This window comes from Sorex araneus, chromosome 6 (assembly GCF_027595985.1).
Source record: "Sorex araneus isolate mSorAra2 chromosome 6, mSorAra2.pri, whole genome shotgun sequence".
NCBI classification, from domain to species: Eukaryota; Metazoa; Chordata; class Mammalia; order Eulipotyphla; family Soricidae; genus Sorex; species Sorex araneus.
This window is the reverse complement of record NC_073307.1, coordinates 112,184,560-112,206,474: the sequence shown is the minus strand read 5'-3', so window position 1 is coordinate 112,206,474 and position 21,915 is coordinate 112,184,560. Positions and strand designations below refer to the sequence as shown.

Here is a 21,915-nt window from a genome sequence, read left to right as displayed (position 1 = left end):
GCAATGGAGTGGAGTGAATCAGACTTAGACTGAAGGCCACTACCAGATTCAGGTTTCTATTATGTTGGGGGGGGGGATAGGTTTGGATTTTGGGCCATACCCAATTGTGTTCAGAAGCTGTTTCCAGATCTAGGGCCAGAGGTAGCTCTTGGGTTACTGACAGGAATTATGTGGTGCCTGATATAGAGCCAGGGTCAGCTTCATGCAATGCAAACACCTTAACCCTGCACTCACCCTCTGGCTTTAGATTCTGTATTCTCGCTCTCTCTTTTTTGAAAGCAATATTTTAAAAAATTTCTCAACATTTAGTGCATTTTAACAAACACATGCATAAAATAAAATGACTCACAATTCTTTTTTGTAAAATTGAATCACCGTGAAATACAGTTACAAAGCTTTCATGTTTGAATTTCAGTCAGACAATGATGGAACACCCATCCCTCCACCAGTGTACATTTTCTACCACCAATGTCCCCAGTATTCCTACCTGCCTCCTACCCTTCCTCCTGCCTCTGTGGCAGCAAATTTTCCTCTTACTCTCTCTCTACTTTGGGGCATTATGGTTTGCAATATAGATACTGACAGGCCATCATGTTTGGTCCTTTTTCTACTTTCAGCACACATCTCCCATCCCAAGCAATCCCTCCAATCATCATTGACTTAGTGATCCTTTCTCTATTCCAGCTGCCTTCTTCCAAGCTCATGAGATGGGTTTCCAATCATGGAACAATCTTCCTGGTTATTGTCTCTACTGTCCTTAGGTGTTAGTTTCATGTTACATTATTTTATATTCCACAAATGAGTGCAGTCATTCTGTTTGTCCCTCTCTTTCTGACTCATTTCACTTAGCATGATACTCTCTGTATTCTTTTATTTAGTAAGATACTGATTACAATATTTAGTATTCTGTTATTCTTAGCCCTTGCTGCTAGGCACTGGGCCTCCAGGGTTCTCTAGAAGGCCCTAGGGGCATCATAACGTAGAGCCCTTCCCTCTGCCATACCCGCAGACAGCCCACGTTCGGCTTCCCAGGCAGCCCTTCTCTCAGGGTACAGTCAGGTCTTGTGAGCAGAATAGGGGCTGTCAGAGTCCAGAGACTCAGTCTCTGGGAGCAGCAGGAGCCAGTAGACCGGGGAAGAGGGCTGGTCCAGAAGGACTTGGCTGGGATTTTCAGTGCCATGTAAATCCCTGCTCTGTGAAGCAGGCAGAGAACACAGAATCCTTCTGAGTTTACAACTCTCCTGGGTCCAGCCCCACTTATGATTCTTTAGGCTTTTCTTCCCATCTTGAACACAAGCACAAGCAGAGAACAGTTTGTACAGGAACACAAGAACTGAAGGCTCCCAGCATGGGTTTCTTTCATGCACATGTAATGCAGCCACTGCAGACAAACACATACATACTATTAAGGTCCCTAAAAGTAGTTATGGTCACAACACACAAAGATATAAACCCCCAGAACTCAGGGAAGCTGTGAATGGAGCATGTTTTGCTTTGGGAGGTCATTCTTGGGTAGTTTCTCAGGGGCTATTCCTGACTCTGTGCTCAGGAGTGACCCTGACAGTACTTGGGGGACCATACATGGTACCAGGAATTGAATTGAAATTGGTTGCATGCAAGGTAAGTGTCATATCACTGTGCTATCTCTACAGCCCCTGAAATTTGATGCTTAAGCAAGTAATGGCTCAGAGAATGAGCTCATAGTCAAGGACATCCTGCAGAATTAAATGTGATCAGGGTACAAACCTGTAAGCTTCGAGCTTCCAAACAGGATGACAGACCATTAGTGAAAAAAGAGAATCCCAGAGCATTGAAGACTCTCTCTTTAGGCAGGCCAAGTTCTGCAGAGTGTGAGTCCTGAGTCCCACGGGAACTCGTTAACTCCCAGTCTCCTTTGCCAATACAGAACCACTGAGCCTGTGTTCGAGGTGGGTCTTGGCCTCTGGAAACAGCTCTACCCTTGGAATACCCTCCACCTCCCAGGGAAGTTTATGCCATGGGTAGCCTGCTCTGCTTTTTTATCAGGCCGGAAGCTGCTTCCCCTGAGATCTCCCTCAGTGCCCTCGTGACCTTCCTTCCTCAAAAATGCAGGAAGGTAGTACCTTAGTCTTTCCAGAATCTTTTTCCTCCAGTCTTGTCTTCAGTGAACTTTGTCAGAGCTCCCTCACCCCCAGTTCCTCCTCTGGCTAGCCAGTCTCCTCCCTGGGACACTACACTGATAACAGGGGTAGTGTCAGCAGCACAGAAACTGATTCCTGGCCTATGATTAACCAGTTGCCATACTGAAAAGCTGATCCACGGGTGGGGGTGGTGGGGGGTGGGGTACAGACTCCTCAGAAGTGCCTTTCTATCCCGAGGCATCAGGCAGCTTATATTAGTGTAATGGACAAAGTTTTATTGACTCTAGTTGCTACCTGGACAACTCCAACCTCTCTCTCTCAAGATTTCTGGAAACTTTTTTCTTTTTGGGTCACACCTGGCAATGAACAGAGGTTACTCCTGGCTCTGCACTCAGGAATCACCCCTGGCAGTGCTCAGAGGACCACATGGGATGCTGGGAATCGAACCCGGGTCAGCCACGTGCAAGGCAAATGCCCTACCCGCTATACTATTGCTCCAGCCCCTGGAAACTTTTTAGGACAGGTCCAAGTGATCTCATTGGACTGAAGGATGTAGTCATATACTTCATAGCTTCTCTCCAGCATTGCCTTCTCCCAGGTGCCCAAACCCACCTCCCATTTCCATTTTCACTAGCCACTTAATAATCCCAGTGAACCACCTGTCAGGTGCTAGCCTACTGTGTTATCTATCTCTAAGTAACTTATGGATAGGCTTCTAGTCAACCTTACAAGTCGGTGGCATCATCATTTCATTTTTAGAGCTGAGGAAACTGAGGAAGCTATTTCCTTTCTCCACAGATTGTAAGTGTAGACCCGTGACTGGAACCTAGGCAGCCTGGTCTAGTTTGTCTATAGTGTTGAGCCGTGAAGCTCTGCCCGGGATTCTCTATGGGAGAGAGCTCTGGTGCTCAGTCATCTGCTCCCAAAGCCACTTCTCTGAGAGGGGAGCTCTGGAGAATTTACTTCCCTGCAAACTTTTCAGCACCATAGCTTTGGCCCCAGCCCACCTCTGCCTTCTGTCCTTTCTTTTATACAAATCAGGGGGCAGGCACTAAAGCACCAAGTTGCACATCCTGTGCTGCCCCTGCCACATTTGGGCCTTCCTCTGTTGTTCTCTTTCCACCAGACATAATGCTCATAATGTAGATTGCATGCTGAAACCCTGACCAAGAAACAAAGATGACCTTGCTGTTCCTGGTTCAAGCCCTACATGGCCTCTCTCTGCTTTTCCTGAAGTGCCTCCTTATTCCTGCACTCAAGGAGCTTCTTAAGCAGAAATCCATGCCTCAGTGGATATGTAGCAGCTTGTTGGTCTACGATCAGCACTCAATCAGAGAGATCCTCTTTGCAACCCCATACCTGGTTGTCACAGAGCTGAAATCAGGTTAGGGTGTACTCCAGCTCCTTAGGGGTGACCCTAGCAGAATTGGATCTGCTGGGGGAGCACCTAGAACCTCTGATATTGAAACCAACTTGACTTCCTTCTCTGTGAGCCCAGAGTTGTAGGCAAGATTCCCTGCTTTAACATTCTAGAGTCCTCTTCTAGATTTGGTGTGAGTGGAGTATGAATACTGTCCTGGCTTAGATTAATGACTGATAAGTCAAGGGGCGGGGCCTAGGGGAAAGTCAGCTCCACCGTGCTTCTTGAGGAAAAGAGCATGGATGAAGGAGGAATCCCAAAGTTGCCTGGGAATTTCTTGAGGTGCCGGAAATGCTTTCACTTCACAGGAACACAAGGCGTGAGCCACATGGCTGTGTAGAAAGAGCTAGACTTCCCAGCCTAAGTTGATCCAGGGTAAGTTAATTACTCATTTCCCTTCAGTTTCCTCATCTCTTAAGTTGAGCATTGCAGTTATAGCTGCTAACAGTTGCTAACCTTTAAGATATCCTTCCAGGTACTTCTGCCAGGTTTTCTGTATGTGTTATTGCATTTCATTTTGCAGTAGACCGTGAAGCAGATACTGTTGTTATCTCATTTCCAGATAAAAAATGTAAATACAGAAAATATAAGTCAGCTGTACTAGGTAGATCCTTGATTTGAACCAAGAAAAATACTTAAATGACCAGAAAAATACATATAAAGTGGTAAGCAAAGTATCAACTTATACAAGGTGCTCAGAGCCTGATACATCACAAAATGGTTTACCAAAACCTTTTTTAATGTGTTACAATTGCTCCTCCGACATTAAGTGAGGACAGAGATCTCCAGGAAACAGAATTTTCAAAACTGTTAGGTATTGGGGTCAGAGCTATAGCACAGTGGGTAAGATGCTTGCCTTGCATGCAGCCAAACCAGGTTTGGACCACAGCACACTATATGGACCCCTGAGTTTGATCAGAACGATCAGAATGATCCATCAGAATGATCTCTGAGTGCAGAGCCAGGAGTGAGCCCTGAGCATCACCGGTTGTGGCCTCAAAACTAAAGAAAACAAACAAAAAAATAGAACTATTAGGTGTCATATCCTAACAGAAATGAAACTAATATATGGTATCATATTGTGTTCTAAGCTAAACTCTTTAAACTTAGTATCTAAGATAATCCTCATAATGTCCAAGTTAGCAATGACCATATCCATTTTACAGATTTGGAAGCTAAGACTTTGAGAAATTAAGACGGTTGTCTAAAGTCACATGGTAAGAAAGTAGTAAGATCTGGGTTCCAATATCTGATGCCCAAAAGTTATGAAAATGGAGCTAGAATTTTCTTCTCTTTCTTTCTAGTCCATTCTACTGCTGTGTTTAAGTGCACAAGAAAGGTATGACTATTCACTTAGATGTGGTAGGTACACAATACGTGTTGGATTGATTAATATTTACTCAATGCATGTTTATTGAATTCACTCAACAAATATTCACTGAGACTTACTTACCAAGGCCCCACTCTCAGAAAGGTCTCTTTTTGGTGAATCTACAATCAAATAACAGTTCTCTCTAACCTAATTTGCTCTTGTGTTTTTCCCTGACCTTCTCTAATTAGGAATTGGAGATCCTTGTTTTGTGCTAACCCTGGAAACACTGAGTTTGACAATAAGCTTTATTATGCCACCTTCTTCTCTCTATTTTATTTCCTCTTGGCTCTTCAGACTTTGTCATCACGATGGGATTGCACTTCTCTGTTTGTACCTCTTTGAAAAATGCATGCTCCCCTGTTAGGAGAAACACAGACTGGAGAAAATTCATTCTGTGTTAGGAATGATGAGAATGGATAGGCAATGTCAAGAACTCTGCAGAGTGGAGACACTCACCCCCATGCCACTCACTGAAAACCCTCACGCATGTTTCTACTGTGACAGGGACTGCCCTAAGCCTTTTGTGGGTTATAGAAACAAGAAGCAAAGAAACAAATGTGGGTAGAGGAAATCAACACTCAGACCTACTGTGTGCCAGACCCCACTCCTGCAGTTTACTCACAGCAACTTTAGGTGGTAGATAAAATAGCTCCATACACTCAATACAGTAGCTAAGATATGGAATCAACCTAGGTGTCCAATGCCAGATGAATGGATTGTGAAAATGTGGCATATATACACACAACGGAATCCTGTGTAGATGCAAGGAATAATGAATTTATGCAATTTGCTGCAGTGTGATTAGAACTGGAAACTATCATGTTGAGTGAAATAAGCCAGAAGAAGAAAGGCAAACACAGGATGATCTCACTTATCTGTGGTACAGAGAATACTGAATGAGGAGATGTACTATAATTAAAGGGTGGAGGGGTGCCTAGATCACCCTTGACCCTAATGTTTAGAAAAGGAAGGACAGAGAAGGAAGGAAATGTAGGTGATTGTGGGGGGGTTGGGGGGGGAGAGAAAACTGGAAATAATGGGTGAACATGTATCAGGGCTTTAGTTATACTGGTGATAGGGGTAAGTGATATAACTATATATTCAAAACACAGACTCAACAAAACTGAAAAAAAATAGAAATAGAAGATGCAATTACCGAAACTTTGCAATGTACCTATCAAGTTGACAGGTAGGGATAGGTGTGGATGGAATATGGTAACACTGCTAGAGGGAAGTTGACACTGGTGATGGGACTGGTGTTGAGTCCTAAAACTCAACTATCAATAACTTTATAAATCACAGTTCTTTAATGATTTTTTTTTAAAAAAAGGTTATCATCCTATTTTACAGGTGCGAATATTATGGCAGATAAGTGTGCCCTAATGACTGAAAAACAGGCAATATTTTAAATGTTCCAACTGAGGACTTTGAATTCATTCTCTCTAAGCTCATTTCTACTTATCTCCTCACACCCTTTGAAAGAATAGCCTCCGTAAAGATCATCAGTGAAATAGCTCCAAATAAGTGATTAGTAAAACATTCAGATCTTTGTACATCCTATTGAAAATTTTTATTGGGCATTTGATATTTGATCTTATACCTCCAATCCTCCAATGTAGATTGAAAGGGCACAGGGGGTTGAATTGAGGATATATTCATGCAAAGAATGAACTTTACAACTGCAGTACAATCCCAGTCCCTAGATAGTATTATCTTGAAAAAAATGTAATTATTATAATTTAGAACACATATTTACAACAGCGTTGGCATTTATAGTTTAGGTGTATACAGTTACTTCACCTCACCATCACCAAAATGTCCAAGATTTCACTGTATCACTGTATCACTGTCATCCCATTGTTTTGCTCGAAAGGGCACAGTAACATCTCCATTCGTCCTAACCCTGAGATTTTAGCAGCCTCTCTTTACTCATCCTTCCCAATGGTGTCACACTGGAGGCTCCAAGACTTGTACTTACCAATAAGTACAAACTTATGCTTACCAATATACTTATATTGCTTCCAATCTACCTTATCATTTTCCTCATCCCTTTTCCGACAACCTGGTATTCTTAGTTCTATAATATAAGGCCAAAGGTTTGTTATCAATTGATATTGTTTATTTCATTTTTTTAATTTCCTATATCACTGTATCACTGTCATCCCATTGCTTGTTGATTTGCTCGAGCAGGCACCAGTAACATCTCCATTGTGAGACTTGATACTGTTTTTGGCATATCGAATACGCCATGGGTAGATTTTCAGGCTTTGGCATGCGGGTAGCTTGCTGGGATCTCCGAGAGGGGCAGAGGAATAGAACCTGGATGCGTGCAAGGCAAATGCCCTACCCGATTTTCTATCACTCCAGCCCGGATTTTCTATATATTACCATTTAGTGAGCTCATCCAGTATTTGTCTTCCATCTGGATTTCTTCACTCAACATGATGCTCTCCAGTTCATGCAAGTTGCATAAGATTTTGTTTTTCCTTATGGCTTCATGATATGTCATTGTGTATGTATGTGACAAATCTTTATTCATATTTTTGTCATTATGAATTTGGGTTGTTTCCATTATCCATTATCTCTATTTTATAAAGATGCAACTGAGTCTCTGTGAAGTTATATAATTGTCAATGGTCTTATAGTGGTTTCATGATTGAACCAGTTTCTGTATTAGATGTTCCTTGTGGCTTTGCCACTTTCCTTGATCCCACTCAGCAGTGAAACCAGTGTTCTGCACAACACATGCCCTGGACAGGGAAAAGGAGTGAGTGCTTAATGCCCTTTCCTACATGTAAAAGAAATTTGGAAAAGGTCATGATCTATCCAGATCATGTTCCTTTTCTTTTGTTTTTGTTTTTTATTTTGGTGGGGGGGGGATGGAGCACACCTGACAATGCTCAGGGTTTACTCCTGAGCATTATTTATTACTGAACTCAGAAAACCACCCCTGTCACTGCTTAAGGGACCATACAGGATGCCAGGGATTGAACCCAGGTTGGCCGTGTGCAAGACAAAAACCTTACTTGCTGTACTATCACTCCAGCCCTCAGAATGGTGTTTCTAGTCCTGAGAGAGAAGCCATGAAGTTGTAGTGATCGAAGAACCTAGAACAGAGCAGAGATCATCATAGATGGTTGGAAATGCCTGCATAGTCTGTCCATAGTTCTTACTGTGAACACTGGAGTTGTCAGGTTTTGCTTCTCTGAATCCTCTTTCAAATAGATATTTAAGGTCTGGACTGTTTCTTTCATGTGTGTATCTTCAGCCCTCAATTTGTGGGAGCTTAGGGAAGGATGGATGGATGGTAAGAAAGTGGGTAGATTGATAAGTTTATGGCTGGATGGCTAGTTGGATGGTTGGATGAATGGACAGGAGAGGTGGTTGATAGATGATGGATGTGTGGGTGGTTAGATGAGTGGGTAGGTAGATAGGTAGATGAATAGGTAGACTAATGGGTGGATAAATAAATGTTGTATGAGTAAATAAGTGGGTGGAGGGATAGATGGATAGATGGATGGGTGGATGGATGAATGGGTAAATCTGGCTAGCTGAAACGCACTACACAAAATAAGAGCAACAGATATGTGAACATAAGAGTAAAACCTATGATGAAGACAGCAGGAGACTCTTGGGCCAAGGCAGGACAAAAGGTCTATCAGAGCCAGGCAGTCTCTGGGGGCAAGGGAAGCCATAGGGCATACTCTTTAGAGTCCTCTGGAAGCTGGGCAGTTGTTTCCAGTGCTCGGCAGGGAGGACCCCATGTCCAGCAGAGGTCCTTTCACTTTCTCCAGAGCTCTCAGGACTTATGGCTGGATTAATTATGCCTTTTAAGTCCGCAGAGCTCTTTCAACCTGTAAGAGCAGCACTAAATTCTCATGGTGGGTGGGGACCCTGCTCCACAGAGATAGCCCCCCATGTGCCCACTCCCTGTCCCTGCCATCGTCAACATTTCTGTTGCTTTACCTAATATTATCTTGCAATGAAGCATGGGAAGGGGGGTTGTTGAATGCTTGAGAACGTAGAATTCAGAGAAGTTGAGTAACTTGACCAGGCCCCTCAGGTGACACTCAGGTCCATGGCACTGCAGGTCCTTCTCTCCCAGGCTGTGTGCCAGGAGCCCGGGGCTAGTGCTGATGCTCCACTCCCACCAGAGAGGGAGCTTGCTATCCCGGGCCTGGCCATGTGACATTGGGGAAAGGAAGATCATATTCCCGTTCATGACACTGGCCTATATTTATCCCTGCACTTGGTCAGTTAGGAAACTGTGGTGCATTCCTGGGAATTTATGAGTGAAATAAACATTTAAATGTTTCTATAAGGTTTATTTAAGGAGAACAAAATGTGACCTGCAGGCTTATTATAGGGTGAGTTCCCTGGGAGATGGTCCAGCCCCCTCAGTGTTTGGCTGACCTTTCTGAAGAGACTGGCCCTTGGGAGGGTGAGGGGAGTGTTTTTGCTATCCTTCCTCTGGCTGCATGTTCATTCCCTGCTGGCTTGAGGGATCTCTGGAGGAAGGGGCTCAATGAGGAAAGAGGCACCTTGGAAGAATAAGAGAGAAATGTTGGAGGACTGGTGTCAGGAGCCTGGGGGAGGGGGGTGGGGGTGACGTGAGACCAATGACAAGGGATGAACTGAGCAGCAGGGGATTGTGGGGGATGCCTTGGTGTTGACTCCCTCCACTGTTAACCAGTTTCACAACACTGGACAAGCCCAGGTTTTAAAGAATTGGGTTAAGAGGGGACTGAAAGAAGAAAGAGGAGAGAGAGGGCTTGTTCCCATCACCTCCTCCACATTCAGGCCTTTTCTTGCCTTTTCTCAAGTCCTCTTCGTTGTTCTATGAGGTTAGGATGGTTATCCTCAACCTGCAGATGGGCTTCCTGAGGTTTGTTCACAAATTCCTGAGAAAACAAGTGGAAACTGTCTGCAACAGGGCCCAGCACACAGTAGGTGTGGGTGAGAGGGGCTTCCTTCTCCTTCTGTCTGTGAACACCAAGATACTTGGTCTGAGGAGTGAGTGGTAGGAAAGAAAGAGTCATCAGGGAAAGGGGCCCCAGAAGCCAGCTTCTCTGGGCAACGCTGATCACGGGCCTGTATGGCTACAGGCCCCAGGGAGGTTGGTCTGGGACTCGGGGAGCAGAGGGATCAGGTCCCCTTAGTTCAACTCCACATGCTAGATCAGACCTCAAACTAAGCACAACAATTTCCTTAAAACCCACATTCTAAGGTGACCAATTTAGTCTTACGTGTGACCATAACAAAAAATAACATTAAGCATTGAGTTTTTATGGTTGCCCCTCCAGAAACTTCTGTCTGGTGCTGTCGGGTTCAAAATATTTGATTTTTTTTCTTTCTGGGTCACACTCTGCGATGCTCAGGCTCTGCACTCAGGAATTAATCCTGGTGGTGCTCAGGGGACTACATGGGATGCTGGGAATCGAACCCTGGTCGGCTGCGTGCAAGGCAAACACCCTACCTGCTGTGCTATCGCTCCAGCCCCAAATTTGATTTTTTTTGGGGGGGTATTTTTTCTGACACTCTTATTTCTATCAACCCGATGAATCCTTTTCTTGACCTTGTGAGAGGGTTATTTTATAAACAAGGAGCTAGGCTTGGAGTAGTGAAGTAAGTGCCTGAAGTCCCACAGCCGGTGAGAAGCTGTGCTGTGAAGTGGGGCTTCCTAGTCTAAGGCCCTCAGAGTTCCGATGCCACTAACTTGCACAGCAGATTGTACTTGATTGTACTTGGTGGTGCTACCCCCACCCGCCTCCAGCTTTCCTGAGTCCTTAACTTTTGTTTGGCAGCACCTGTGGCAGATGGGTGTTTATCCTGGCATAATGGACCCAGAGCACCTAGGGAATCATTCCACACTCCTGACAAACCGTCTCTCCTCTTCCTGTTAGTGAAACTGCTTGTACAAGTTATCAGTTGCTCACTCTAAAGTAGTTTTGCAGAAAACTGAGTGAAATTGCCCTGTACTTAGTCAATTATTCTTTGAGCTGAATAGGGAAGTGACACCTTGGTTTTTATTACAGTGCACAATGATTGTATATTTAAAAGGAGAGTATATGAAGTTCCCATTGTTTCTACCCTGGGATGAGAAGATACATATATATTTTTTGACTTTGTTTTGTTTCCGGGCTGGAGCGATAGCACAGTGGGTAAAGCATTTGCCTTGACATAGCCGACCCAGGTTCGATTCCCTCTCCGAGAGCCTGGCAAGCTAAAAACAGTAACAACAAGTCTCACAATGGAGACATTACTGGTGCCCACTGGAGCAAATAGATGAACAACAGGATGACAGTGCTACAGTGTTTTGCTTCCAGGTTTTTAAGCAGTTTTAAGTTGTATGCCATGGATTCATGCTTGGCACTTTGTGCCTAGGGCTTGTTTTTGTGTTCTCTATGGGCCTCTCTGCCCAGATCCTCCTCTGAATGGTGGTATCTGCTACCCATTCACGGCAATCACCTCACATGGCTTTAGCCAGGAGGCATAGAGAAACTTCGCTAACAGAGAAATGCCTTCTAGTACAATTCCCTCACCGTGTTAACTCTGAGGGCACCAGGTAGGTCCTGAGCAGCTGTAGCTGGAGAGGTTCTTCCACCCTGGATCTTGTTTTCTGTGCTAGTGAACCAGGGGCCTGCTGGTTCATTTTTGTTTTCTCAGACCTGGTCCCTTGATGGGCAAATAAACATTTGCTGAATGGGTGAACAGAATAAGCATAACTGGTGTGTAAATGATCGTACACTGACCCTCTCAGACTCCAAGAAATAGAAAACTTGAAGAACTTTGGTGATTAAGTCATAAAAAGAAGGTCTAAAGCAATCTACATAGTAAATTATTGGGTTTTATGTATGAGGGGGGTTATTTGTTTGCTTTGGGGCCACATCTGGAGATACTCTGGGGTTACTCATGGTTCTGCACCCAGGTATTATAGTCCTGGTGGTGCTCCAGGGACCATATGGGATGCTGGTGATAGAATGCAGATTGGTCACATGCAAGGCAAGTGCCCTATCTACTCTATTATCATGTTCCCCATGCATAGTAAATAATTGGAAGCAGCTAGAGGAGTGAACTGAAGACAGAGAGAAGCAGTTAGGGTGGTGAGAAAGGTTAGTACATGCCTTTAAAGTTTGTTCCTCTTTTATTCCCTGAGAGGTAAAAGTGAAAGTGTGAAAATCTTTTCACACTTTGGAAGTCTGCTAAACAATTTGATTTATTTTTACATGGTTAACTGTTTTTATGAAATAACATTGCATTACAGCAATGAATATGTTTCAGGCAACATTGAAAACACAGAATGGGTCTATTTAACACTGAAGACTTGATTCTTTTTTCTTTTTAATTGCTCTGGGGATCAAACCCAGGACCTCACACATGCTAGGCATGTGCTCTCCTGCTGAGCCACATCCCTGTCTGAATCCCTGAATGAATTCTTCAGAGCAATCCTTCTCAGAGCACATGGATCACAGCTTCATTAGATTTCAGGGCAAAGAGTTAACTAACTTCAGAATCAAATTGTGGATGGTTGGAAGCAGCTTGCAGTGCTCTTCATCTACTAGAGATATTTGTTTACCAAGTTGTTTTCCCACATTTATAGTCTCATGTTTTTATATCTTTTGATTTACTGCTGGTTGCCTCAAATTTCCTTGGGAAATAAAGAGTGTGTCAATAAAGTGAATGAACAATATTTTACTTGGCAGACTGGACATATCAACTCTAGGAAAAGGGTGTCTCTTTCCCCATCACCATGATGCACCGTGTTTTTCCAAAACACAAGAATTAGAAATTAATGTTTGGCCCTTCTCCATCTGCACTGATGCCAGCTAAGCCTTTGTAAAAGCTGTACATACCCCAACGGATGGACGGAGTTTATGACAAGTGTGATACAATTGTAATCAAAGTGCATTTCTCCTTCGTCTTCTTCTTCTTTTTTTTTTTGCATTTCTCCTTTTGTTTACCAGAGGATTCATGGGAGAAAAAAATCCTTTAAACATGGACTGGAGCAATAATATAATGGGCAGGGGGCTGACCTTGCATGAGAAGCTGACCCAGATTCCATCCCTGGCACCCCATGCAAACCCCTGAATCTGCCAGAAGTGGTCCCTGAGTGCAGAGTCAGGTGTAAGCCCTGAGCACCACTAGGTGCAGCCGCAAAACAGAGAAACAAACAATTCCCGCACCCTGATTCTCTAAACATGCCAGACAAAGAAAAGGTAACTTTTAGAGCTGAAGACTTCCCTTGTTACACTTAGCCCATGGAAGACTCCTCACACACATGTAGACCAACATGTGGTTTGGTTGTGTACCATGTTAACACGATGTAGGAGTTTGACAAGAGGAATAAATCCTATTGTGTAGCATACTGCCTACAGCTACGGAAAATCTGTCATTTTCTTAAAGACTTGCTAAGTAGTAGATCTTATAACTGCTCTTGCCACAGTCACAACAATGGTAATAATAATGAGGATGATCACTGTTACTGTCACTGTCATTCCCTTGCTCATCGATTTGCTCGAGCGGCCACCAGTAATGTCTCCATTTTGAGACTTGTTACTGTTTTTGGCATATCGAATACACCACGGATAACTTGCAGGCTCTGCCGTGCAGGCGAGATACTCTCGGTAGCTTGCCGGGTTTTCTGAGAGGGGCAGAGGAATTGAACCCGGGTCGGCCGAGTGCAAGGCAGATGCCCTGCTGCTGTGCTATTGCTCCAGCCCAATGAGGATGATAAGAAAATAATAAAATCTGGTAGTAAAAATGATAAGAAACAATAAAGGTAAAATACAAACCATTTTGAAAATGATGAAAGTATACTAATAAACAATAATAGTGGAGGTGAAGGTTTCACTGATGTACATTATAAATGTATCAAGTTGTATAGATTAAATATATACACTTTGAGTATATCACCCACACTATAACAAAGAAATTTATTAAAAGAGGACATGGGTGAAGAGGTTTTCAGCACCAATCTCCTGTGCTCCAGGAAACCAGGACAGAATCATGAGCAACAGGCAGGAACTCAGATGCCTTCAGGGTGACGCAGGGCAAGTGATTGGAGCAAAGCCCCATCAGAGATTCCAGCCAAGGGCAACTCTGCTGGGAAGGACACCAAGATTTCTCCACCACTTGGTCTTTTAGGAAAGATAAGAAATCCAGACCCTTATGGGAATTCTGCTGGTAGTTAATATAAGAATTTATAAACCCTGTTATGAGCAGAAGAACTCACCAATTGTTTTTTCTGAGCACAGAGAGCAGATTTCTGAAGGTGCTAATTCCCTGCTTGAGATTTAAGAGACCACATTAGAAAGAAATCCTTCAAGTGACATGAAAAAAACCTCGGAAAAACACCTTAGCCATATACGCACTAGGCAATCCTCACTCGCATTCTTTTAAAAACTCTTTTTTATAGGGGCCACAGCAGCTGGGTTTTAGTGTGGGGAGCCCATGGCGATACCACATTAGAGTGGGGGGCACCAGGCCGCACTAAGTGGTGCTGGCAGGGCGTGCAGGGCTGAGTCTCTCATACAATAGGCCTGTGCTCCTCCACTTGAGCTATCTTCACCACCCCCCGCCCCCACCACTCTCCCCTTTCCCTTGGCTCTCACTAGTTGGTACCTGCCCCTCCCCATCTGACCCACCTGTACCCTGCCACCTGACACACTCTCTTAGCTGGCTCAACCTCTTATGCTATCTCTTGTCTTGGTCCCATCCCCAACCTCTTCTATCTCACGTAACCCCAGGATCCATGCTCCCAGCTGCAGTGATGGACCCCTATTTCCCAGCCATGCCTTTGGCTAATGCTTCATTCCTTACCCCAAACCTCTCCTCTAATACCTCTGTCTTGAAAACTTTTATTCAACCTCCTCCCCCCAAGACTTAATTCAAATGTCCTCTTCTTTTTGTATGTTTGTCTTTTGCTTTTTGGACCACACCTGGTAATGTCAGGCGTTATTCCTGGCTCTCACTTAGGAATTACTCCTGGCAGTGCTCCAGGGGCCATATAGGATGCTGGGATCGAACCTGGATCAGCTGTGTGCAAGGCAAATGCCCTACCTGCTGTACTATCTCTCCAGCCCTCAAATGTCCTCTTGAGAGAGACTTTTCCAGTTTTCCTGATGAATTTAAGTCTTTTCCTCTAAACTTTCACAGGGGCTGGAGCGATAGCACAGTGGTAGGGCATTCACCTTTCACAACGCCGACTCGTGTTCGATTCCTCTGCTCCTCTCAGAGAGACTGACAAGCTACCGAGATTATCACGCCCGCACGGCAGAGCCTGGCAAGCTACCCATGGTGTATTGGATATGCCCAAAACAGTAACAATAAGTATCACAATGAGGAGAGACGTTACTGGTGCCTGCTCGAACAAATCAATGAGCAACGGGATGACAGTGACAGTGAAACTTTCACAGAATATGCTACATCCCCTGTCACCTTATGTTCATTTTAAGTATTGATTACGTCTACTTTCCTATTCAACTATATGCCATTAAAGAGCTCTTTCACACTTTCTAATTTTTGGCCACACCCAGATGTGCTCAGGAATTACTTTTAGCTTTGTCCTCTAGGGGTCACTGTTAGGAGTGCTCCAAAGACTGGTTACAGAGATCAAACCCAGGCCTCCTTCATGCAAAGTCTGCACTCAGCTTGTTTTTTTTTTTGTTTTGTTTTGTTTTTTGTTTTTAATTTTTTTATTAGAGAATCACTGTGATGTACAGTTACAAACTTATGAACTTTTGTGTTTGCATTTCACTCATACAGTCATCCAGTGCCCATTCACGTCCACCAATGATCCCAGTATCCCTCTTACCACCCCCAACCCATCCATCTCCCACCACACCACCCTGCCTCTGTGTCAGGGCATTCCCTTTTGTTCTCTCTCCTTTTGGGTGTTGCAGTTTGCAATAGAGGTATTGAGTGGCCTTCATGTTCCGTCTATAGTCTACTTTTAGTTCGCATCTTCGGGTTGGAAGATGCACTCAGCTTGTTTAGCTGTCTCTCTGACCTCTGCGTTTCAAGCTGGTTTTGGCACAAGGTTGATAACTAAAGTGTGTTTCCTCCCCCTCCTTCTTCTCCTCCTTCTCTCTGTCTCTGTCTCTGTGTGTCTGTCTGTCTCTCTTTCCCCCTCGCTCACTCACTCTCTCTCTGGTTTTTGAGAGAGAGTGTGCCAGCCATGCCAAAAGCATACTCCTGGCTCTATGCTCAGGGATCACTCCTGGTCAGCCCAGAGTGCTGAGGATGTGGTGCTAAGGATTGAATGTGAGTCAGTCATGTGCAAGACAAGCACCCTACCCATAGAACTCTCCACAGCCCTTAAAGGATATTTTCATTTATTGAAAATATCAGCCACATGCTAAGTGCTTTGTCAACCCTAATTTTAATTCTCACAGGAATTTTGTGAATTAGATTTTATGAGCATTGACATAGAAGTCAAATCACTTGCTCAAGGATACACAATCATAGATGAAGAGAGGAAATTCAAGTACAGGTTCTGTCTTACTCTTCTAATAGGCAAAACTGCTTCCTACTTGCCTACCTAGCCAAAGTCCCTGCCCACACTTCCCTTCTGTGTGCTCAGAAATTCTGGTGCTTCCTCCAACAGTTGCAGTTCCTCCTAGCTGAAGATAGATAAGAACACAGAGCCCAAGGAACATCTTCTCAGGGATCTGGTATTCCCTGGCTGGACACTCTTCTCTAGCTCACCTGCTCTCACATTTGAGACCAAGGGAGGGAAGAGATGCAATGACAATGGGAAGAGCTGACTTCACTGGAAACCATGTTCAAGTTCAGAGAGCATTGTATGGCACCCAATTAATAACTAGGAATAATGTGAAAAAGAAAAGGGAATCTCCTTCCTGTCTTACAAGGAACCAACACCTGCATACTGAGGCCTCAAGTATACTCACATCCTTGACTCTAAGGGAAGAGCCCCAGGTCATGGATTCAGCAGGGGTCTTGTAGCAGTAAGAAAATTTAGCATCCAGGGTCCAGAGGACATAGCCCTCAAAGAAAGTGGTGATAGAATAATGTCTACTACACTGAAGCTACAGGAAGCCACACCAACAAGGTAGGTGGCATGATGTGTGATTGTGGGAGACAGGCCTTTGGCATGAACATGGGCATTCCCAGAGGATGGCACCAGCATACCCCAGGCAAGGAACAGGACAGAAGAGGAAGAAAATGATGCAGGTACACATGAGAGAATTTCTGAAGAATCTCCCAGACAATATGCACAATTCTGAGGTGGAAATACTGTAGAGGCAAGCAACAGAAGGTGTGAAACTCAGTTTAAAGCATTTTTCTAGATCTTATTGTATATACAAAATTGCTTTTACTTCATTTGCTCAGCCCGATATGGTCTGAGTACTCCATATATGGCTCTATTTTATTTACTGGGGGTGGGGAGCATTGGGGCCACACCTGGAAGTGCTAGGAGGTTGTTTCTGGCTCTGTTCTCAGGAGTGACCCCAATGGCGGTCAGGGTACCATGTGTGGTGCCAAGAGTTCAAACCAGAGTTGGCAGGATACAAGACAAGTGCTTTAACCCTAGTACTCTTTCAGGACCCCCAGACAGGTTTTCCTAAATTCATGCAACCATCAGCTGTGTATGAATATTAGCAGGTTCACTATAACTTTCCACTTTAGATGTAATAACTCTTTTAGTTTTTGACTGTTGGTAGTTTGTTTGTAGTTTGATTTGTTTCCATAGTTGTGTGATACAATTACTTAAAACTCTCAGGATTGGATTTCTAAGAATATTTGTTCTAATGTCATAAATGTGTATGTATTTAGATGAATCACTCAACAAAGTGACAAAAATTAACTTGCATTCTATTGTCCTTGGGACAAATCACCTTTGCTAAAACGTCACAGTCACTGCAGCCTGGGACTGTCCTTGAGCATGAGGAATGTGTGGGTGCTTCTACCTTTTCTCCCAAGCTCCACTCTTCACAGCCTCCCTCCCTCATCACAACCTGTGGACACTACGGTCTTCGGTCCGTCTTCTTTTCCTAGGTTGTTAATGAGATCCCACCTTGATTGTTAATGAGAGCTAATCTTTGTGCATGAAAAGCAGACTGGGCTAGGCTAGGAGAATAAAAGAGAAACTGCCTGAAAAAAAAAGGGAACAAATTGCTTGTGTTCCCTTCACAATGGCTTCAGGTATGATGCTAAAATAGTTGTTCCAGCTCCAGCTTCAGGAAGTTTCCACCACCCCAAGCCTAACTCATTCTATGTTTTTGTTCTCAACCACCAGGGCTCTCCTTCTGTAGGAATATCTTGCAACCCACCCACCATCATCCTCACTGGGGATGCCAGTTCACCGGAAGGAGAAACTGACAAAAACCTGGCCAACAGGTACATTCCACATACCTAATCCTTGCCCTGTAAGCATTTTCTAGAAGGAAAGTAGAAAACTGTATTTTAAGTATATCTTTTCATTTTTCTTGGGTCACTCCTGAGAACAGAGCCAGAAACAACCTCCTAGCACTTCCAGGTGTGGCCCCAATGCTCCCCACCCCCAGTAAATAAAATAGAGCCATATATGGAGTATTTGTATTGATCCAAGGTAGAAGAAATGCAATCATGTCATTTTCCACAATTGGAGGAAGAATTTAGAATCCCCTCCACATACCCCAAATTCTTTTTCCTCTTCTGGATTTAGTTCTTGGCACTTTTAGTCTTTGGGAAATGCATACATTATAGCAGGAGAGCTTCTTTACTAACTACAAGATACTGACAAATAGACTGAAATATGAGTTTTTGACTGTTGAATCCTTCCCCTGGCCACAGTGGTTCCTGAGTAGAGGATCTCTTGAGGGACATTGAGTCACATGTATGGGGCTGTCCCTGATATCTTCAATGATAGTTATCGATCTTGCATTGGTTTAATTGGAATAAAATTGACTACCTTCTCGTTATTTTTAATTTCCGAATTGTCTACAACTTCCAATAAGTTAAAAAATATTCTCATACAAATATAAGCATATGCCTAAGAATTTTTCAACTTATTTAGGAGGACACATTAGAGTAAAAAAGCTGGTTCATAGGAGCAAACAATAAATAGATACGCAGGTATAATTGATGGAGAAGAAAATAATCCTGCAACAAAGTTGCTAAGTTAGATAGAAAACTAGATGAACATTCTACACAGGAAACCATGTCTTTATCTTTTCTCTCATGATAGGAATCATCTGCATCTGTACAGAAAATAATTATTTGCATTTTAAAATTTTCTACAAATTAGACTACTATTTATTGGCTTGATTTCCAATAAGTAGTAGTTCACTTACATGTCATTATTGTTTGCCAGTAAACCTAGGGGACTTATTCAATCACAGATAACTGGGATATACCCACAGAATTTTTTATTTAATTGGTCTGGGGTGGAACCAAAGAATTGCATTTCTAACAAGTTTTCAAGTTTAGACAGGCTTGTAAAGACAATACTCTTAGATGACTTTGAGATAGCATACAGGCATCTATTTGCTTAGATCCAAGTTGTGGAAGAAACATCTTTCAATTTTTTTCTTTTTCTTTTTCTTTCTTTCTTTCTTTTTTTTTTGCTTTTTGGTTCACACCTGGCGATGCTCAGGGGTTACTTGTGACTCTGCACTCAGGAATTACTCCTGGCGGTGCTTGGGGGACCATATGGAATGCTGGGAATCGAACCCAAATGGGTCGCATGAAAGGCAAAAGCCCTATCCGCTGTGCTATCGATCCAGCCCCCTTTAAATTTCTTATATATTTATTTTTAAGTTTAGGCGCAGTGATTTACAATTTTGTTAATGATAGGTTGCATGGATGCCACATTCCAAACCACACCCTCTACCAGAGTGTTTCCTCACCTCAGCTGACCCCTTCAGCCCCCCAACCCTACCTCTATCATCTGCCATGGCAAGCAAGCTCTACACTTACCACTTATAGTTCTGTAGGTCAGTTATTTGGTTACATTGTCTTTGGCCATTATTATTCGCCTCCTGTGTTTCTTTGTGGGTTGAAACTCCTTAACAAGAGGATCTGTTCTTTCAGAGCTCCCAGTCCCCACAGGAGGCCTTCTCACCGACACTTGAAGGTTTCCACTGCTTCACTGACTTCTGTGGGTAAGGACCAGGCCAATCTGTCTTATCTCTAGGGTTCAGCTGAAAAAGTATTTGAGGAGAAATTCTGGGGTCTGGTTTGGCCTTGGGCTTGTCTCCTCTCCTGCCTCTCAGCCTACCCACAAGCCCAATAGAACAAGTCAGTCAGCCCCTGTGTATCTGAGTCCAGAAGCACGATATCTAATCTCTTTTTCCTTTGATAAGAAGATAAGAATGTACTATACTATGAACAAGAAGAAGAAGTTAGAGAGAGAGAGAGAGAGAGAGGGAGAGAGAGGGAGAGAGGAGAGAGAGAGAGACAGAGAGAGAGAGAGAGAGAGAGAGAGAGAGAGAGAGAGAGAGGGAGGGAGAGAGAGAGAGAATTTCTGGGTGAGACTCAGTTCTGGAGTCCCGGAGTCAGAGTCTGAGTCCATTTGTTCCCTTTAGAAAGGACCCACATTCAGGGCCACATACATGGCCTACTGTCCCCATCACTCCAGAAACTCCCCAGATAGTCTCTCAGGGTAAGCTCTGAACAGAACAGGTGTGACACAGGACTGGCCTCTGACTTCATGTTGCTCATGGTCTATGAGGAAAGTGAGAAGTGAGCATATCTAATCAGGACATGAGACAGCCTTCACAGAAACATCTGGGAAACTGAGGGAAGAGGAGGATCACTTCTCCCAGGAAAAGGGGATGGTTGGAGAGTTTTTCCAGGAGAGGCTATCAGAGCTATGCCTGAGGGAACAGGACATATAGACAAGGGGGAGGCAAGACATTGCAAGCAGGTGCGGAAGCAAAAGCCCTAACAGAGTAGCTGAATACTATGCCATGAGTATAAGCAGGGCTCTGTCAAATGACACAAATCCAACTCAAACTAACTTACACCAAAAAGATAAAAATAAACAAAAGCTAGAGCTTGTGGTTTCAGGTGGTGCTGAACAAGGAGCTCAAGTTGGGACATTAGTGATGACCCCATCATTCAAGTATCCTTTCTTCTGGGCTCATTTTCTTCTTGGGGCTCTTTACCCATAGTAACTAAGACTCCTGGAAACTCCAGGCTTGTGTCCTATTAGCCGAGAGAGATTCCAGTATTGCCTCTCATCGGCCTCCCATGACCACCATGAGTCAATCCCGATGGCCAGGGGGATTAAACTCATTGTATGTCCATGTTGGTGCCTGGTCCCATGCCTGGCACTGGGGGCAACCCAGGGGTAGGGTAACTTCTTCTGAATTAATGTAACTTGGACTTAGAGGGATTCCCCCTCAAGTGAAGTGGAAATCTACTATTAGAAGAAGGAATGGAGGCTGGGGAGGTACATAGGAGCCATTCACCACTGAGTTACTGGGGGAAGAGGACTCAGGAGGAACAGGTGGGGCCAGCAGAAATGGCTTTGGCATTGACTGACACACATTTAAGGACCTTGAGGAATTCTGCTGAGCTGAGGCAGGAGCATGGCACAGTCAGAGAAGGCCATTCTGGTAGGGATACAAAGGGAGAAGCTCAAGTGAGGTTCTATAAGGTGGCCCATGCAGGTGTGCAGAGAAGTGCTCATGAGCAAGAAGGGTAATGAGGCACAGGTTTAGAGACATCGATGAAGGAAATGCTAGAATTTTGTCCATTGGTCAAATGTGGAGCAAATGAGTTAGAGGGAAGACAGTGAAGTTTCATGTTTCTGAGGCGCTGGGTGGGAGGTGGCATCATTCACTCATTCACCCAGAGAACAGCTTCTGGAGAAGAAATAATTTTAGAGATGTTGGGGGCAAACTATGTGAATTAAGGGGAGAAAGAAGTCAGGGGGAGGCATGGAATCACAGCTCTTGCTCATGATCTCTGGAATCCTCCCTTTTCCATACCCTGGAAGCTTCCTAGCCTGAAAGAGAGGCAAGTGGCTGAAGGCCATACTGGTGGTATTCTGGATG

The 21,915-nt window shown here is 43.9% G+C and overlaps 1 protein-coding gene across 4 annotated transcripts in view; it reads left to right on the top strand.

The window, feature by feature from the left end:
* Positions 1-21,915, top strand: part of IRAG1 (inositol 1,4,5-triphosphate receptor associated 1) — a 141,282-nt gene that overhangs the window by 50,031 nt on the left and 69,336 nt on the right. For all 4 annotated transcript variants that reach the window (XM_055142788.1, XM_055142789.1, XM_055142790.1 and 1 more), the window contains 2 exons: positions 18,171-18,271; positions 19,946-20,016. In XM_055142788.1, coding sequence (XP_054998763.1) covers positions 18,171-18,271; positions 19,946-20,016 — 172 coding nt within the window. The remainder of the gene's footprint in view (positions 1-18,170; positions 18,272-19,945; positions 20,017-21,915) is intronic.